The 18,327-nt window shown below is 40.1% G+C and overlaps 1 protein-coding gene across 19 annotated transcripts in view; it reads right to left on the bottom strand.

The window, feature by feature from the left end:
- ABLIM1 (actin binding LIM protein 1) overlaps window positions 1-18,327 on the bottom strand; it is a 193,620-nt gene that overhangs the window by 70,560 nt on the left and 104,733 nt on the right. For all 19 annotated transcript variants that reach the window (XM_048310614.1, XM_048310609.1, XM_048310615.1 and 16 more), the window contains exons 4-6: window positions 17,233-17,342; window positions 3,744-3,870; window positions 2,480-2,573 (exon numbers count right to left, since the gene is read on the bottom strand). In XM_048310614.1, coding sequence (XP_048166571.1) covers window positions 2,480-2,573; window positions 3,744-3,870; window positions 17,233-17,342 — 331 coding nt within the window. The remainder of the gene's footprint in view (window positions 1-2,479; window positions 2,574-3,743; window positions 3,871-17,232; window positions 17,343-18,327) is intronic.

The following is an 18,327-nucleotide window of genomic DNA, read 5'->3' as shown; positions in this document are numbered from 1 at the left end:
GCATCAGTACTCTCCCTTTGGAACTGTGCAGCTCTGACAGTGACAGCCACAAAACAAGCCCACAGTTCTGATAAACTGCTCTGATTGTTGAACAGTAGCTGCTCACCTGTATCTTCCAAACTTTTCCAGCACCACGTAAAAGACACAGAGTGTTGGAATGTCTCTCCTGCATCTGCATTCCCAGACACCCGGAGAACTTCAACCATGGGCTATCCAAGCTGCTAATACACTGCAATTCAGTTAAGCCAATGTCTGAATGGCCTCCCTGGCTACACAATGCTAATTTTTTTGGTGAAAATTTCTAACAATTTGGCCAGCCTACACCTTACAGACAGCAGTCAGAGCAACACAACTTCTACAGGCCTTCGAGGAGTTTGGTGTCACTTATGTACTGAGAACCACTGCTGCCCTCTGCTGCAGTACTTCGGGTTGTGTCTCTGATAACCAGTGAGAGCCACAAATATTCAAGCAAAATTTCTAGTCTCAACCAGAACTTAGCATGCTTAATGTTTCCATTACTGACAAGATCATTCAAAAGCTCTGTTTCTAATTCATCAGCAAAGTCTGATGCTGCAGGGGCCAGGTCAAAGAGAAAAAACGATCTTTTTTATCTGATTTTGACTCTAGAAGAGGGAGATCATTGCAAGAGTTTGGACATGCTTCCTTTCTGCAGCAAGTGTTGTCTCATCTTCTGATAATAAACAGCCATAGAAGAATAAGAACTGTGAAGTGAGAAACTCACCTTGGGGCCAGAATGAGCACCAAGGTTCTGCCCAGGATACATCTCTGATAACATGAACTTTAGCTTAAATGATGATGGACAGGCAAGTTCCAGGTCAATTGAACCAATCTTTCCTTAGTCTCAGTTTATCCAGTTCTGATAGGACACAGCTCATGACCCCTTGAACAGCTAGGTTTCTTCCTCACTGATGCTAGGAAGTGTAACATGAGTGCAACCTTGCCATATTCACAGCTACTACACAAAATGCTCCAGATAGAAATAGTTTATTCTTCCCAGCTCTCCACAGACTCTAATAACCCTCTCTTCTGTCATTTTCATCTGAATAGGTTGCATTGCTTATAGGTTAGAGCCAACTGTCATGTACACCTAAAATAATTTTAGAATTATTTTATGTTACCCAATCTCACAAATCCAATTATTTCTCTCCTAAGTGCTTCCTGTACAGCATGGCAACTAAGGTGTCTCCAATACATAATGCTAAATTGCAAAACTCATCAGTGGAGAGGAATAGATAAGCAGATGGTGGCAGACCAGAAGAAGCAAGAAGAGACACAGCCTTCCTACTCAAGGGAAAACTCAGGCTGCTTGCAGTAATTATCTGTGCAGGTCTCCAAAGGAATTAGATACACATTTCAAAGGAGGCAGGCTATGAGTCTGGCTAATGAAAGAACTGTACATCCTTCCAGTGCATGCAGTGACAAATGCACCAGGTGTCCACACGAGCTCTGAGTCTCTTATGGTGACTGGTTAATATTCTGAATGCTGGACCAGAGAAACCTCCACAACTAAAACCACAATACCACTTCATGCCAAACCCGAACCTTCTCACAGGAGGGCTGACACAGTCTTACATTTGTAGTAGATGGGACAAAAAGAAGGAAAGCTGTAACACACTTTCACTAGCAACTTCCAGCTGCTTTTATTTTCTGTGACACTTTCAGGTTTATTTTCAGTTATTCACTGAAAAACATACAGTCCAGCTGCTGACCTGAGCTCACAGCTTAGGTTCTTTCCACTGAACAGAGTTTCCTACAGGGACAAGAGATAACAGTTTTGCTTCTCATATCTCAGTAACAAGGAAGGTCCTCTGCATTTTTGCCCCTTAAACAATTCAATAATGACACAGAGGAATCCATGCACAGTTCAAGGATTCCAGCTCAAAGGGGACTTACCAGAGCCATGAGAGATGGAGGTTGGTACTGACATCTCTAAAAAGATTTGACTGGTTTCAATGAGAATGTTGAGGACTCCAGGTAAGAGTCAGCAAAGGAGATTATTCAGATGGTTTCTGCCTTCTCACTTCTGAACATATAATTTACTTCTCCAGCACATTTCCCCCTCTCACCTCCTCAGCATCATTCAGATCACGTGTAAATCTCACGTGGCAAGTTCTGACAAACTTATGGTTGTCAAAGGTGATTCCAGTACTCAAATTACTTCTGTAAATATATTAAATCTGACACAGAATAAGCAGTGCAATAGACTTTGCAGATCACCATGGAAAGAGAAAAATAGAAACCACAGATCCATAGAAACTAGTCCAATTAATTCTATATCAGATACTTTTCCTGATGACTGCAAAACTAAAACACTGAAAATAATTCTGAAAATCAGCAACTTTGTTCTAAAATCAGCAGGAAGCCTTTCTGTGAGAATTTTTGTATTCTCTGCAGTTACATGAGGACATAATGGGACATGGCTCAATTTTTCATAAACTCTAGTTTACACAACACCTACCTCTAGGACTTTCCCAGTAATGAACTGGTGACATGCTTCACACTTGACTCCAAAAAGAACTTGGTAGTCCTTTTCACAGTAAGGAGCACCATCTCTGAAAAACAATTAACAAATTCACAAATTACAAACCACTTCTTATTAAACAGGTTACAGCATGAGTTACTCTCTTCCTTTGTCTTCAGTTTGGAACTACACACAGACAGAGGTAAATGGGGAGAGTTCAAGGGAAACACTTTGTAGAAACAAAAATCATATTCTCACTAATGCCTCTTAGAATTATTCCTTAAATTCCCATCAAGACAAGGCATCCAGTACAAACCACTAAACCTCCTTTTTTAGAGCAGACTCTCTACACCTACAGGTGGTGCAGTTCCAGGGAATCAGTGTCACTGTCTCTGGGGAGGAGAGGAGATCACAGTCTATCAATCACAGGAAGACAGTTTTTGCTCACTTCAGAAAAAAAAAACCTTATATAGTCTGCAAGACTATAAGCAGTTACTTTTAAGTGTAAGATAATGTATTTTTTTGGTATGAACAAGGAACATACAGTAAAAGTGGAAACACTAGTCAGCCTAGGAGTCTTTCTCAGGCACTGGATTTTTTCTTGAGAAATTACAGATGCTACTTCTTATAAATATTATACATACCCAAATGGAAGGTTTACAAAACATGCATTGTTTCCCTATTTTTTCTTTTTGCTATATGCTTGAAGGGGGAAAAAGAGATTGTATCTTCATTCTCTCTCTTTTATAATTTCCCTATTCCCTTTCTCTACACTTTCTTCCACTCAAAACCCTCTTCATTAGTTTCTTATATGGAGATGAGAAATACAGTGTCAGGTCAATCACATCATCATGTTTATTCTGTTTTCTAGCAAAGGTAAGAAATGAATGAATTCCTACTTTTTTTTCTCAAAATCACATGTGGGAAGCAAAATGACACAATGCTTTATTCGGCTACTACAGAAAACATATGCAACAATCCACCTAATCCTCTGTGGGAACACGGACTTATACTCCTTTCAGTATTAAACATCACCTTTCAGTTACACTTTGCAGTTCACTTTCCCAGCTCAGCTCTCACTGGGAACAAAGATCTTGGTGTATATGAAAAGGTGGTCAAAACAGGACTTCTAGATGTGAATTTTGCTGCAAGCTCTTCTCTACTAGCAGCTAAAACTGTGCCAGGAGTTCAGAAGAGAAGCAGAGAAGAGTATTCAGAAGAGAATACTCACTTGCTGATGTATTCAGAAGAGAATACTCACTTGCTGATGTATTCCCCGGTTAGGACCTTCCCACAGGCCTTGCACTTAAAGCACCCCAGGTGCCACTGCTTATCCAGGGCCAGCAATGCTTGTCCATTTTTTATGTCTCTTCCACAGCCAGCACAATCTGCAAACAAGCAAACAAACAGATGCATTTGTTGTTAGCTACTTGGCTCATTACCCTTCATTAACTGCCCCCCATCAAAACACTTGGTAGCCAAAGGGATGAACTACACAGCAGTGCAAAGATGCATCTTCCCTTCCTTAAAGCCTTCCTGGGTCCTCTACAAAGACTCAGTCTTTGGCATTACAGACATACTCAGTAGAAGAGGGAAAGTATTTCTCCTGTTTTTCATGCTGCTTATGATTCAAAGACCGCCTGGCAAACTCTGTAAAAACTTCAGATTTTGTTAGGAACAAGCTACAAAAAACCCTCACTGTAGAAAGCTCCTGTCTTCCAAAGCAATCGGCGTTCCTCGTTTTGCTTTCAGCAAGACCCTGAGCGCTTCACGGAGCTGAGCGAGGCGAGCGAGCAGCAGCAAGGGCGCTGCACGTCCCCGTTGGGCGGCAGCAGAGCCCCGCGAGTGGCACAGCCCAGAGCAGCAGGGCACAGACCTTTCTCCAGGGACAGCCCGGCGCAGCCGTGACAGCCCGGTGACTGCCGAGACCTTTCTCCAGGGACAGCCCGGCGCAGCCGTGACAGCCCGGTGACTGCCGAGACCTTTCTCCAGCGACAGCCCTGGGACTGCGGTGAAGGCTGCAGCGACCGCATATTGTCTCCCACCTGCAGGTGTGGGAAACTGAAGTTCTCCTGGTCTCTAATCGGCAAAGGGACTCTCGCTCAGGAATTTTGGTACCTCCCTGGTCGTCAACACTCACTTCTCACCCCAGTCCTGGAGGACTCTGATGGCAGAATGGAAACCAGAAGCCAGGAGCACTCTGTCCCAGGGGGTGGCACAATATCTCATGTTACATCAGAAATCTCTAGCTCAGCCCCAAGCTTCCAGTCCTCTCCCTTCAAACATAAAATACTCAAAAAGATTTCCTGTTAAGGGGCAATCCAGCACATGGTAAGATCTGAAGAGACTGATGTGGCAGACAGCACTGAACTGCAAGGGTTGTGCTTCTGTGCCCAGCCTCAGGGGACAGAAGCACTGAGGGAGGGGAGGGCCTGGAAGCCCAGTGAAGTGGAAAAGGAATGCCCATCACTGAGGCACACAGGAAAGCCACAGAGGAGACAGCCTCGAACAAAGGATTTTCCAGATTTTATTATCCCCAGACTTGGTGTTCCTTTGGTGAATGCCTGAAACATCAACAGATAACAACAAATAGAGACAAACAGAACTGAGCAATCCAAGCTGTTAAAGCCCAGGCAGCGGGGAAAAGATGAGCCTGGCTCCAACACTCAAGCTGACTGAACAGGTACAGCCCAAAAACCTTCATCTCCTCATGGGTTTAAGCCAGGCAACACCATGCCTTGCAAAAGGGCAAGTGCAAGTTTATTATCACAACTGATAATGAGAGCAGAGTCAGTCCTATTGACTAAAGGGCATGACTTTTGTTTGTTGGATAATGGGCCAAAAGAACCCCAAGTATGTGCTGCACATTCCTGCTATCCAGGAATCCACCATTTGTATGTCCCTCTTTCTATCAGTATTCTTCTTCTTCTCAAATCCCTTAAAAAAGGAGGGGAGGGGGACTAAGCACCATGGTATCTTGTGACAAAATGCAAGTCACAGACGGTTGACACAACTTGGACTTGAAAAGCAGCCCTGAGATGTCCTCATACCAGGACTTTGCTCTAGAGGACATATGTTACAAGCTGAAATCATGAAATGACAAGGAGTGACACCATGTAATGTATCCCTCTGCTCTGCCATGACAGCTGAAGGCTCCATGCCAGTCTGTGATGACAGCAAAGGCTGGAACAGGTCACCAAGGGAGGCTCTGGAATTTTCAGCACAGGGCTGAAGAAGGGACAGACACGTGTCAGGGTGGCTTTGGCATGCTGATCTTGCCTTTGGTTTGGGGAGGATACTACATCATCTCTTGAGGTCCCTTCCAGCCGTCTTAAAGCTAAATCTGAAGCCATGCAACGTGACTTTGTGAGAACGAATGAGATCCTCCCCCCAGTCCCAGTGTGTGCTGAACAGCAGTTTTAAAACAGCGCATTAAAACAGCCCATTTCCCAGATTTCCCAGCTCCCTAGCACTCCTGCTTCTTCCTAGTGTGCCAGCTTCCACAACCCTGACCTGGGGCCAGTCACACTGTGATACATTCCCTGCTATATTTTCCATGTTTTTTTCATTTTTATCTGGGAAACTTCTGTGAAGCTGAAGTTTCTCGGAAATGGAATCAATAAAGAGATTTTTAAAACACTTAATTTCCAAGGCAGTGGGAATCGAGAAACTGCTTTACACAAAAGGTCTACCTAGCCCAGCATCTTTATCTTTAGTGATGCCAAAACCAGATATGCGGGGGAATAGGGATCCATGAAGTACCTCTGACTGTTTAATAGCTTCTTTGTAAGCCAAAGTCACAGTAAGTCTGAGCACCAGACTTACTATTGCGCTCATGTTTAATACAAGGGGTTGGCAACACCCTTTTATTATTCCATAGCACCAATGACATCTACACTCTTCCTGGGCTCCTTGAAGTGTTTTGCAAAAGGAAATTAACATCATTTCCATTCTGCTAATACAACAGACACATGGAATGTCTAGAATCAAAGGAAACTAATAGCCCAGTACTGTTGTGTTAGGCTGAGATGGCTTTTAAATAAACCTGATTTTAATTCTGGAAAAACTGTTGGGTATATACAGGAAAAGCTAGCAATTATCATTATCTCCTAAAATAGAAAGTGAATAGGGCTGGGCTGGGCTAAGAAAAGACCATTTGTTCATCCAAATTCTACAAATAAAAGCCATTATGATCTCAGGCCTGCATCAGGCACATTTAAGCCTTTGGCTGAATGTCATCAGTGTATGCAGGCAGGATCTCAGTATCACATTAAGCACAATCTGTATCTGTCTAACCTATAACCAGCACATGCTGCAAATAAAAGGGCTGGGACGTAAGAGTTGCAGTCCACAACCATATGCCAGAGCAGACTGAAAAATCTGAAAATCCTTTCCAAATTTGTGTACAATGATTCTCACCATGGTTCTCTCTGGCTTCATACCTGGGTCTAGCAGACTGCAGCCCTTGAAATTGAGCTTTCTTGAATTTTCTTTCTGCCATATAACCTGGATTCTTTCTTAGTCCCATTCCTTGCACATCACACATTCAGCAGTGCCAAGATAACAAAGAGGAGGAGGCGGACAGTGCAGTGTGCTGGTTAAAATGCAGAGTGAGCAGTACAGCTCCCCTACGCACTTACAAATATGTCGTATTTGACATGTCTGGGTACAAAAGAAAATGCCTGGACAAAAGGACTATGATGTGGAGTCAGCCAGCCCAAAAGCATGAGAAAAGGGGGGGGACAGAGCATGGCACTATAATACAATATATGATTTAGACCTCCAACCACTTTTAGCAGCCCCACTAAAAGATGCAGGTCAGGCTGAGCTGCCACCCGTGACACCTTGCTTGTAAAGATACGAGAAAATGTGTTTCCCTTTTTAGCATCTGCATCACCCCAGACATCCAGGAGTGAAGCATCCTGCACAGCAAGCCATTTGTCACTGTCTAAATTAAGCAGCTGATTTTCTGCCTTTGCCTCCCTCCCCTGCTCTCAGCCAATAGTGCACAGGTGAGCTCAGGGCTGATACAGCTGGATTAACCCTCAGCACACAGAGTACGACTTTTACCCACTCCCATTTGGATTGCTTTGAAAATTTAATAGCAAATATACCTTTATCCCACATTCTCTGCTCATCCCATATGATTTATGAAAGAGAAACCATCTCTATGTGCTTTTGTCCTAATAAACAGGGTTATGCAAAGTCATGTGAATGATTACACCAACTCTGCTCCATGCAGGGTTAGCTCTGTGAACAAAGCTAATAGCAGTCTGATTTAATGATTAATAATTAAGTCACCAAAGAGTTCATTTCAATCCTGATGGCCATCAGAAGCACATGTCTAATAGATAAAGTCTGAAGCTGCCACAACCCCCACGAGTCACAGGTATTTTGTACTCTTATTACACTCCTTTTGTAACTATTTCCCCTCCTCATAAAACATTGATATGTGAGTTTTACAAAGACAGCACCAGTAGGCTTCTGCTCTGAAACAGGAAAAGCAGGGCAGAACTGGGGGGAATTTTTGTTATTATTTTAATACTTAAAAGAAACAACAAGTTTTCATTGGAATTACAAAGAAATACATTGTCAAACATAGCTGGACCTAAAGAGCAAGTGATTTGGAAGTGATGAAAGAGGCAAATATTATCACTGGAGTCAAGGTCAAGAAATCTGTAAGTATAAATAGCTCTTAGTCACCTTGAAAAAGAACTTATATCCCAGTAATTCTTCTGTGGCAATTTGAAGGCTGTGCAATTACAATTTCTCATAGAGGTGGAGAGACCAGAGGTTTTTCTCAGTCACCCTTTAACCACAGATCAGCCAACGCCTTCTAAAGCCTTGCTTTAAAATTGAAAGGTTTGATGATATCATGCAGGCTTTTCCAGATCTTCAGGATATTTCTGACAAAGCTAAAAATACAAACTCACTATGTTCACAGCATGACAAATGTTTTCAAAGTTTAAAGCATAACCACTTGGTCATTGAGACCGTGATAAATTCTGGAAGTCAGAGAAGGACATACAATATTGGGAATTTTACATGCAGGATTTAAATCTGAGCATGTAACTCAAGAAATTTGCTGCCAACCCCCTTCTCTTTGCCACTGCAAGGATGGGAAATGTTTGTCAGAACAAATTCGCTATTGCCCTTTTGCTGAAGGCAAAACAAACCCACCCAGGCAGCCTTGTGCTCCCGAAATCTAACAATAAGAGGCTGGGCGCATACAATGCAGGGAAATAAATTTCCCATGGGAAGTGCAGTATAGCTTTGATAGTTTATTATAAATGGCAAGTTGGGAAAAACTGATATTTTCAAAACAAATAAGTAAAGAAAGTAAAACTATTTTAGTTGATAAAATAGGGGAAGAAATCACAATGGCATGAACTGGCATTCTTTACTTGCAGCACAAGTCCCTGTAACCATCTGAGTGCCCAAAACTGACTTGCCTTTTTAAGAAAAAGGTTATTGTACATCTTGACTATATCATTAGACCCATCACTAGTGGTGTCCCTCAGGGACCAGTGTGGGGCCCAGTCCTGTTTAATATCTTTATTCATGCTCTAAACTCCACCATGGGAGGTTTAGGTTGGACGTGAGGAAGAATTTCCTTGGAGAAAGGGTGATTAGACATTGGAATGGGCTTCTCAGGGAGGTGCTGGAGTCACCATCCCTGGAGCTGTTCAAGGAAAGCCTGAACATGGCACTCAGTGCTGTGCTGTGGTTGGCACAGTGGTGTTGGGGCATAGGCTGGACTCTGTGGTCTCAGAGATCTTTTCCAACCTAAATGATTCTGTGATTCTGCGATTACTGTAAATTGCTCTTTCATCACCTGATTTAATTTGAAGCGATTCGGAAGGATGAATGCTCTTCCCCAACTCCAGTTTGGTCTGTATTGATTTAAGTCTTTAACAGAGAAAGGCAATTCCTTATTTCCACATCTTTCTACACCTTATTCCCAAAGGAGACCAAACCAAATGACCTTCTGGCACCTCACTCCTGCAAACTGTCCCTGCAAAAATCATATCACCAAGTTAACCTTTTTCCATTACATCAATCCCAGTCCCTTCTTCAACCCAATCTTTTATACAGGTGTCTGAACTGAGAACAAGAGAGTGAATGAAATAGGAGGAGGAAGAAAGAGCAAATGTACTACCTACTATGTAAGAGAAGAGTTTTTAATTGTCCTACAAAAGATGTATAAAGTTTTTGGGTTTCTTCCCATCCCAGCACTCCCAGAGTCCCACCTGTAAAAATACTCTGAAGCATAAACCAGGGCCAGGTACATCTAAGCTGAGGTCAGTCTTTTATCCTTTCATTTCTTTTACCACATTTCAGTACTCAGGTAGTTCCAGCTGAATTCAAAGTCACAATTCCCACTCACAGTACCCCAAGGATTGCATCGTTAGCTCAGAGCTTCATTGTTTAATACCCAGCTCATGGATAGCACATTGTGTCTCTTCATTTGCAGACTATTTTGGATAATTTTCAACTGTTACTCTTGGAAAACAAGCAATTCCAACAGGGTAAAACCTCCTCAAAATAGGAATGAAGCTTATGACAACCTTTAGGAAGGTTTTTATGCCTGGATAACATATGGCAAACTAAGGTCTTGCTAACAGCTAATTCACTTTTCACATTCTTTTGAAGTGACCTCTGATTCCTGACTTACTACCTGGCAGGCTTTCTGAACATGACAATTCCCAGATACTCCTGTCCCTGGGGATCTCCTCTATAGTTGTGTTTTCCAAGCTAGTGATGCCTCCTCATGCAACACCCATTTACTGAGAAATTCCTTGCACCTCCCCCAGAACTTCCTTTGGAATCAGCTTTTGAGTAGCACTCCTCCAGTAAAAGCTAAGGAGACGGACATGTTTTGATTTCCAAGTTCAAGATGGGGTTACACTTAAGCAAATAAGAACTGATACATATTTAGTACTCTTGTATAGTCCATTCACAATGTTTTTGTCCAATTTACTGTAACACAAAAGTATCCAAAAGAAATGGGGAAACCAGACTGGAAACACCTTCCTGGAGAACAGTTATTTTTTAAAAGGAATTTTCTGACAGAAAACTCATAAATCAGAAACTTCCTGCCCTGCCACAACTGTATTTTAAATCCAGTTGCTGCTCTATCACCCAGAAGTTTCTAACAAAGCTTCTACACCTCTAGAGAAGGATCTAAGGCAATTTATAAAGCAGCATTAAAATACCAGTCCTCTTAAAATAGGAAATAGCTGAGCAAATGGAAGCTGCTTGAGTAATTTACCCTTTTTTATGAGTGAGGACATAAATGAGGACTAAAATTAATCCTAGAAAGTAATTCAAATTACAAAAATGCCTCAAAAACTGCAAGCATTATTGAAAAGAATGAATCATCTTGAAACAATCATACAAATGGGCCAGTGTCATTGGAAGAATTGCACATTCTTAGGCACAGTCTAATGGCTTTTGCCAGAAAGGAACTCTGCTTGGATTTGCATAATTTCTTTGAACTTTTATCATGTCATGAACATTGATTTGCTTCTTTTATTCTTAAAAAGGGGGGTATGGTAAAATTTTAGACCCACTGTATGCTCAATATATTAAGTCATAAATGTAGCTGCCCTGCAAGGTTATTACAATCAAATTCAGACTAAAGAAATTGAGAATTAAATAGTGACAATTAAAAAATAAAGGATTTCATTTAAAATCAGAATTTAAAGTTTTAATTAAATCATGGGATCTGAAAACACTGGGAATAAACGTGCTTTCCTTTTCCCATCTATGAGAAAAAGTAGGTATGATAAGATGTACCACTTTTAAAATTTTTAAAGACATGGTGATCCAAAGTAAATAGTTTCATAAGCTACAGACTTTGAAAAATATAAATTCCAAAATGGAAGTGTATTTTAATGCATTTACATTCTTCGTATGTCTAGCATATTTCTGAAAGTAAAAAATATCCACAGATACTTCATGCATTCTAAATAAAATTTCAACTTTCATTCAAATAGAGCTTGACAACTCATTAGCAAAAACAGTTGTTAGGGAAAAATATAGATGTTAAATAATATGATGACTTTATGCAAAGCTATATTAGTTTAAGTAGATGTGTACAGTTATGAAGTACCCTCATGTTTATCAATTAGTATTTTATAATTAAAAATCTAAATGTAAACCAAGGTTACAATCAGTCAGACTAATCAAGGTTTCCTGAGTTATTGAACAAACCATGATTAAAATCAATGATTTAAATCACAGTATTTGAAATCAATCAGCAGTGATGTCCATGGTATGCCTTTATTCTATGTTAAATTTAAAAAAAGAAGGGATACAGGACTACGTGAGCCCATTCTGCCAAATTCTCAAAACCCTCAACTGAATCTCCAGCAGCTAAACACGGGCTTGAATGCCACAGAGATATGGGAGTGTTTCTGCTTATGCAAGCAGACAAGCCAAGAATGAAATGAGAAAATCTTAGTGTTACAGCACACAAAAAATATTAAACCCTTAAGGCTCAAAGTTTTAAAAACTTAAAATTTTAAAAATGCATGTTTAAAACCAAAACTGTTGAGTCTCTCTAAGTTCCCCAGGGCATTCACTGAAGTTATGGATATTGTGGGTGAATATTCCTTAAGACAAACTCAGTGTCTCGCACACAAGGCCCATCTCCATCTGTGCCAAGTACCTGCATAGCTTTGACACAGTGTGAAATTGGAGAATATTTCCTAAGAATAAGCTCAAAATCATGTGTTGGATGTTGCTCAACACTCTTTAAAGCCACAAATCACTGCAGATATCTTGCTTACTAACAGCCAGCCAACTTTCCCCTTCACTTTTAAATTCCCTATGGAATTGAAGGAGTTTTCAGAGAGCTCTGGAAAAAAATTATAAAGAACAAAATAATGAAAAATTAGTCAAATGTGGCTGAACAGTTACAAATCCAAGCTGCAGACTTTTCCAAGAACTATGATAAAAAGGAATTTTGCATCCATTTTAGCTAATTTCTAATGGAGAAGTCTGTCATGTTTATACATCAGCTCTGACATTTCTGAATATTGGCAGCAATCACCTATATTTTTATCTAATGAAAGGACAGTTATGTCCTGTCTATAGGACTGCACCGAGAATTAGAGAGCCTTTAAAGGAGGACTGCAAAGTAAATTTGCTTCTTCTCCATTTTGATGCTCTGTTGTTTGAAACACAACCTCACTTTTCTGACACTTCCTGGGCAGTGAGGCAAAAGATGACTCCTATTTTTACCTTCCCACCTCCTCCTTCTTCAGCAGGTATGGTATGTTGGCTCTGCTTTACTTCAGTATGACCAGAACCTTATTGGAAATTTCAAATATTTACTGGGAGATTTACTGCCTGCATCTTTTTCGAAGAGATAAGGCTATTGAATAATTAACAAAGATATCTTTCTCCCACAAGTTCATTAAGCATTAAGCTTATTATTTATATCACAATAGAGCAAAGATCCCCAGTTACAAGACAAAATCCAACCCTGTTAGACTCTGTGCTGATAGGCATGAAAGCATTTGTCCCACAAAACTGACATTCTTTGAGCCAGAACACAATGTGCAAAACAGACAAGGGCAAGCACACAAAACATGATGTGAAATCTCCACGTGGACGCCGGCTGGTTGGGGAACAGCTGCACAAGGATTATTCATGCACATGGAACACTTTGTTGGTCAGTTTGAAAACTCTGGTCCACGTCTTGGCTGTACTGTAATGCTCTTAACTCCCAGGAGAGACTGTTACAAAGAAAGGGAAGTTGAAATATTTTCCCTCTGCTTCTTTCCAAACTGTATCACCACTGGGTACCTCGGCATTTATAGGACACAAGGATCTAGTTCACTGAAAAGAAACTACAGTGAAAGTCTTCATCACCATTTCAGAAGATGAATTTTTCAAAATGAAAACTCCTGTTAGGTGATTGTAATGCTTAAGTTTCTTTTGGATAGAGAGGTTTGTCCCAGAAAACCCACTTTTCACTGGAAATGCAATTTCTCAACTAGTTCATGTACATCACTAAAATGATCCAACCTTTCAGCAAAAAGGTAATCAGAAATAATCAAAACTTCCAGACCAGCATACAGACAAGGAACCAACAGAGAAAGGGCTCAATGTCAGGTAGAAAATGGTGTAACATTCTTATTACTGAAGTGCTTTATTGTGGAAACAGTGAATTACCCAAGGAAAAAAAATCTCTGCTTAAGGAAGAAGGACTAAACTATATTCAAAGACATGTAGTCTCTTCTGAATTTCAGAGATGATGCCTGAGCCAGAAGAGCTCTGGCTCGAGTTCCACAGCCTGCTGGCACTACCTCCTGTGCCAAGTGGGGGGATCTCTGTACAGCTGCTCTGCTCTCAGCTGGACTTTTCACACCACCTCTTGTGAGTTCAAGAAGAAATGCAAGAGAGTGTGGTACTTCTTTAAAATGAAGGTCTGACTGAACTAGAGATTTTTATTCAAAGTCTGCATCAGTTCATTTACCAGCTGCTTTGGGGAGAATTCACTGATAAAATGCCCTAATGGAGGGCATGTTATACAACTACGCAACTGCACAGTTGCAGCTTTGCCCAAAATTTAGAAATAACAGGTGCCTGCATAACTGCTTTTCTGGAGAGACAACGTGGACCTTAAACACAGCGTGTTACCATGCAGCCAGAACACAACAGAGCGTAGAAAAAGCTTCAGACAGTAAAAACCAGGCAATCATGATGCTGAATACAAAACCTGGACACTGTTTAAAACATAAATAGCAATTACTGGGATACATTATTGCATTACTCCTTTATCAGGTCCAAAGAAAAAACTTTATGTCTTTGACAGAATCTTGAAAATTCTAAACCATCCAAGGCATCAACACCACACTTTTAGTTGGTGTTATCTACTTGTCCCCTGTTTCTGTGCTGCTCTACATCTGTCCCAGTCACTTTGCTTTACAGTTCACATGCCATTTATCAAGATGTCATATGAAATAAAACAATAAGAAAACCAAACACTACTCATTTCATTTGTCTGCAAAGTTATTTACACGTATTTGATATTAGATTTCCTGCTGAATGAAGGAAGATCCCAAAGTTTGTGCAGTGTATTCCTAGCAGTGGCCAAGGAATAGGATTGATTAAATTATAAATTATGATTACTCTATAGCATCTGAATACTGAAGGAGACTGTTTTAAAAATTTAGAATAAAAATGGAGTCGCTGAATTGGTTCTTCAAGAAAATAGCTTTAACTCCAGGTAACACATGTGCAATGAAAGAAATATTAATATAAATAAGGTAAATAAGTACTATGGACCCAACTAATACTAAAGAAAAAAAGGAAAATGAATTATTTAGTATTTTCCCATCTTATTTTCACTGGTGTACACTACAATAGAGTGTAACAATATTCAGGTCCATGTTATTTGAGATGTTAACCCCTGTACTTGGAGGCATTTGATTTTCCTTGTAATCATCCAAGCAAAGTTGTCGGTAGGTTTTCATTTGTATGAAGTAACAGACACCAGAAAATGGCATGTCAGCATTAATGCAGACATTCTAGGATAGAAAGCTTCCTTTTACATTACACAAGCCAATCAAACCTGATACATTTGCAGTCTACTGAAGTCCCTCAAACTTTCTTTGTTCTAAGGAAGGTCTCCTCTAGTGACCTACTTGAAAGTGACCAGGGGAAGCTGACAGCAGTACAGGATATAAAATAGATGCATAGTGTGAATCAGTCTCTCCTAAAAGAACTTGTATTAAAAAAAATCCTTTCAAAAAATGGCAAAGCATTTGGAAAAAAAAAATTATATGTGTATTAGCCAGCAGGAGAAACCTGGAAGTAATCTGAAACACTTTACACTAATTAAAATTAACTCTTTGGTGCCAGCAAGAAAGACTTTTCTGTATCTAAGTCAACTTTTGCACAAAGCTAAAGCATCAACTGGAGTATCTTTGAAGACAGAGGATGCTTCATTGATATTTTTTTTATTGATTAGTTCTGAACTTATAAACTGTTCTCATTTTTATTTGTCTGTTTTGGAGATTATTGCACTAAAATGACCTAAAACTCTATACTATACATTTCTACAAGTCTTTGTCCATAAAAGAACAAGATGCACCATGGCAGGTGCCTGAAGATTTTGAAGTAGTGCACTCTAAGCTGCTGAGAGCAGGAGCTGTGTGTAATGGTAAAGCAGCTTGTCAGCAGGACCCAATTATGACTTAAAAACCCAACAAATCTCATCACAAGAGATATGAAACATTGCTTTATAATCCTTGCTACCTGTGGCTTCACTGTGGAAGCCAAGAACCAATTCCAATAGAGACCATGGCTGTGGGGAAGTGACTATCCAGCTCTTTGGCTTGCTCAGTATCAAACAAGTTTCACCTGTCATTTTCTAGGGGCATTTTGGCACCTGGAGTCAGGCATGTGGCGAGTGCCACACTGCTGGACAGGTGTGCCACCTTTGGAGAGCCAGATCCAGATTCTTCTATGCTCTGGCATGCTTAGAAAAAGAATGTCAGTACTGTCCAAGGTCCCTATGTCTTGCAGTTCCTTGCCAATTATGCCTCCTAAATATCAATTTCCACATAATTTCTCTGTCCCAGGAGGATTCTCTGGGTGCCTGAAGTCCCTCATAAATTTTATGTTGCTTTTTGAAGTCTTATAAGGTGTTTTTCAGGTTCCTAAATTCTTCCTTAACTGATTAGGCCTGTGCATTTTCAGCTGCAAATCTACAATTATAGTGGAAAAGCAGCGCTTCCCAGACAGAGAGGCATGAAAACAAAAAAAGTCTCTTATTTTCCCTTTGTCTAAAGGTTTGATTACATGTTCAGGCAAATCAGATAACCTGAGATTCACTTCAGTCATTTGCTAAGCACAAACATTATCCATCTTTGCCTTCCATAGCACTTCATAATCCCAGGATCTCAGAGCCAAGTACCAGGACAAAATACAGAGTGTCTCCCTAAAGGAAAACTCCCCGGTGTCACAAGGAAAGCTGTAGCCATTTTGATGTATAAAAACTACACTAGGGGAGTGCTGAGTACAATCCAGCAGTCAGAGAAAGAAACCCCCAGAGATTGAAAGAATTAACTACCAAAGGCAGAGATTAATATCAGTGATTTACAAATTACCTTTTAAAAGTGTTAAAACCCAACAGCAAGCCAACTTAATTTCCCTCCCAAACTTCCTTTATTCTCTCTCTTTCCCTTTAACATGCTTTCTGTGTCTTTTGTAATGGTTTCCTGAGGTTCTGATCACAGTATCATTGTGGCATCAGTCTACTGGAAGCATAATACTGGGAATACTCCTTATAAAGGATAATTTAATTGAATTCTTAAATAGTAGAAGAAAATTAATTTCCTCTGACCTCGTCCCCTTTTGAATACTTAAACCTGCACAATTATACATTAAAGAAATGAAATCTATCGACTTTGAAACCTCAGGTTTTATCAATTATATAGCTTTCCAGTGCCTACCAAAGCAAAAATTAAAAAAAAATAAATTTAAAAAAAAACTTTTAAAAAATCCAGTCATTGGGGAAAAGTCATTTTTCCACATTGAAATGCCTAAGTGTCTCTTCCCACCGGCAGTAACAGGCATTTTAATGAAGAAAAAAAGAACCAAAGAAAATCCCAGAGATAGTTCACTTTTCCAAATGTGAATAAAAACACCAGAAGATTGCATTGTGTTAGTTTCAATCAAATGTTAGTGAGCCTGGAAAAGTGAGAGGCTTCAGAAATGAGATGGCAACTTACTGCTTGAGGCAGACAGTTCTCTTGGGCTGGAGGACATCGGCTGAGCACACATCTGACAGAGACAGTCCCTTCCATTAAAGGTAACTCGATCTCCTGGTGGAAATGGACGCCTGGAAAGTTAAAGAGAAAAATTTACTTTTGCAAAGGTTATGCCAGAAATTTTCCTCTGTTCCCCATGCCTTGAGCTTCCTGCCTTCCTCCAGTGCAATCAATCTTTTACTGAAACTCAGGCCAAATAGTTTCTGCAATGTGGCCTTGGCAAAGCCAGGCACTGGAAGAAATCCAATCCATGGATGCAAGCAGAGCAGAGGTTAGACTTGCCTTGTATTTTCATTTTAAAAAGATTATCAAACATATCTTATCTAAATAGTAGAGACAGTGAAATCTGCTAAGACACAACAGCTACATTTATGATGGTCTCAGCGTGATGTTGTGGACAGCACAGGATACAGAAGAGAACTCAAAGAATCAGAACTGTTCTTGAGGCTGGTGAAGGAATGTGGAGCTAGTCACTCATAAATGTTAAGAATGTGTGTTAGGCAGAAGTTGACATTGCTGTTAACTCTTATTTGGTGCTTGAACCAGAGGATAAGCAACATTTTGTAACTCCAAATCTTTAATAAGGAGTGTTAGCTGCTGAGTGCAGACCCCTGCTACACCCCACCTCACTCCAAAACTGCTTAGCAAATGAACAACTGCTGATTTCAACAAAACAAAATGTTTCAGGCATTGTTTCCTTTCCACTGCCATCTCTAATAAATGGGCCAAAAATAAATCAGCAACAATACTGAATTTCATTAACCTATTCCAATGGCTCATCTTTTGTTCATTCAACATAAAAAAATTGATGCAAGTCAATGTACAGAAAATTGATACCATGTTTCACACTGTCCCTGGGAAATAAAACTACAACATACACATTATATGATTACCAACATGCAGTAAATTCACACACTATTTAAAAACAGAAAACAATCAAAATTCTTTCAATAGAAAAGGGCTTGAAAAATGTACCAGGCTAAAGGACAAAGTACCTCAACTACTCATCAGAGATAGGAGTTTAAAATGCTACCTTTCTCCTATCCACAGAGCCTT

The sequence above is a fragment of the Corvus hawaiiensis genome, chromosome 8 (genome assembly GCF_020740725.1).
Source record: "Corvus hawaiiensis isolate bCorHaw1 chromosome 8, bCorHaw1.pri.cur, whole genome shotgun sequence".
Lineage (NCBI taxonomy): Eukaryota > Metazoa > Chordata > Aves > Passeriformes > Corvidae > Corvus > Corvus hawaiiensis.
Note: the sequence above shows the minus strand (reverse complement) of the source record. Positions and strands in the feature narration are given on the sequence as shown.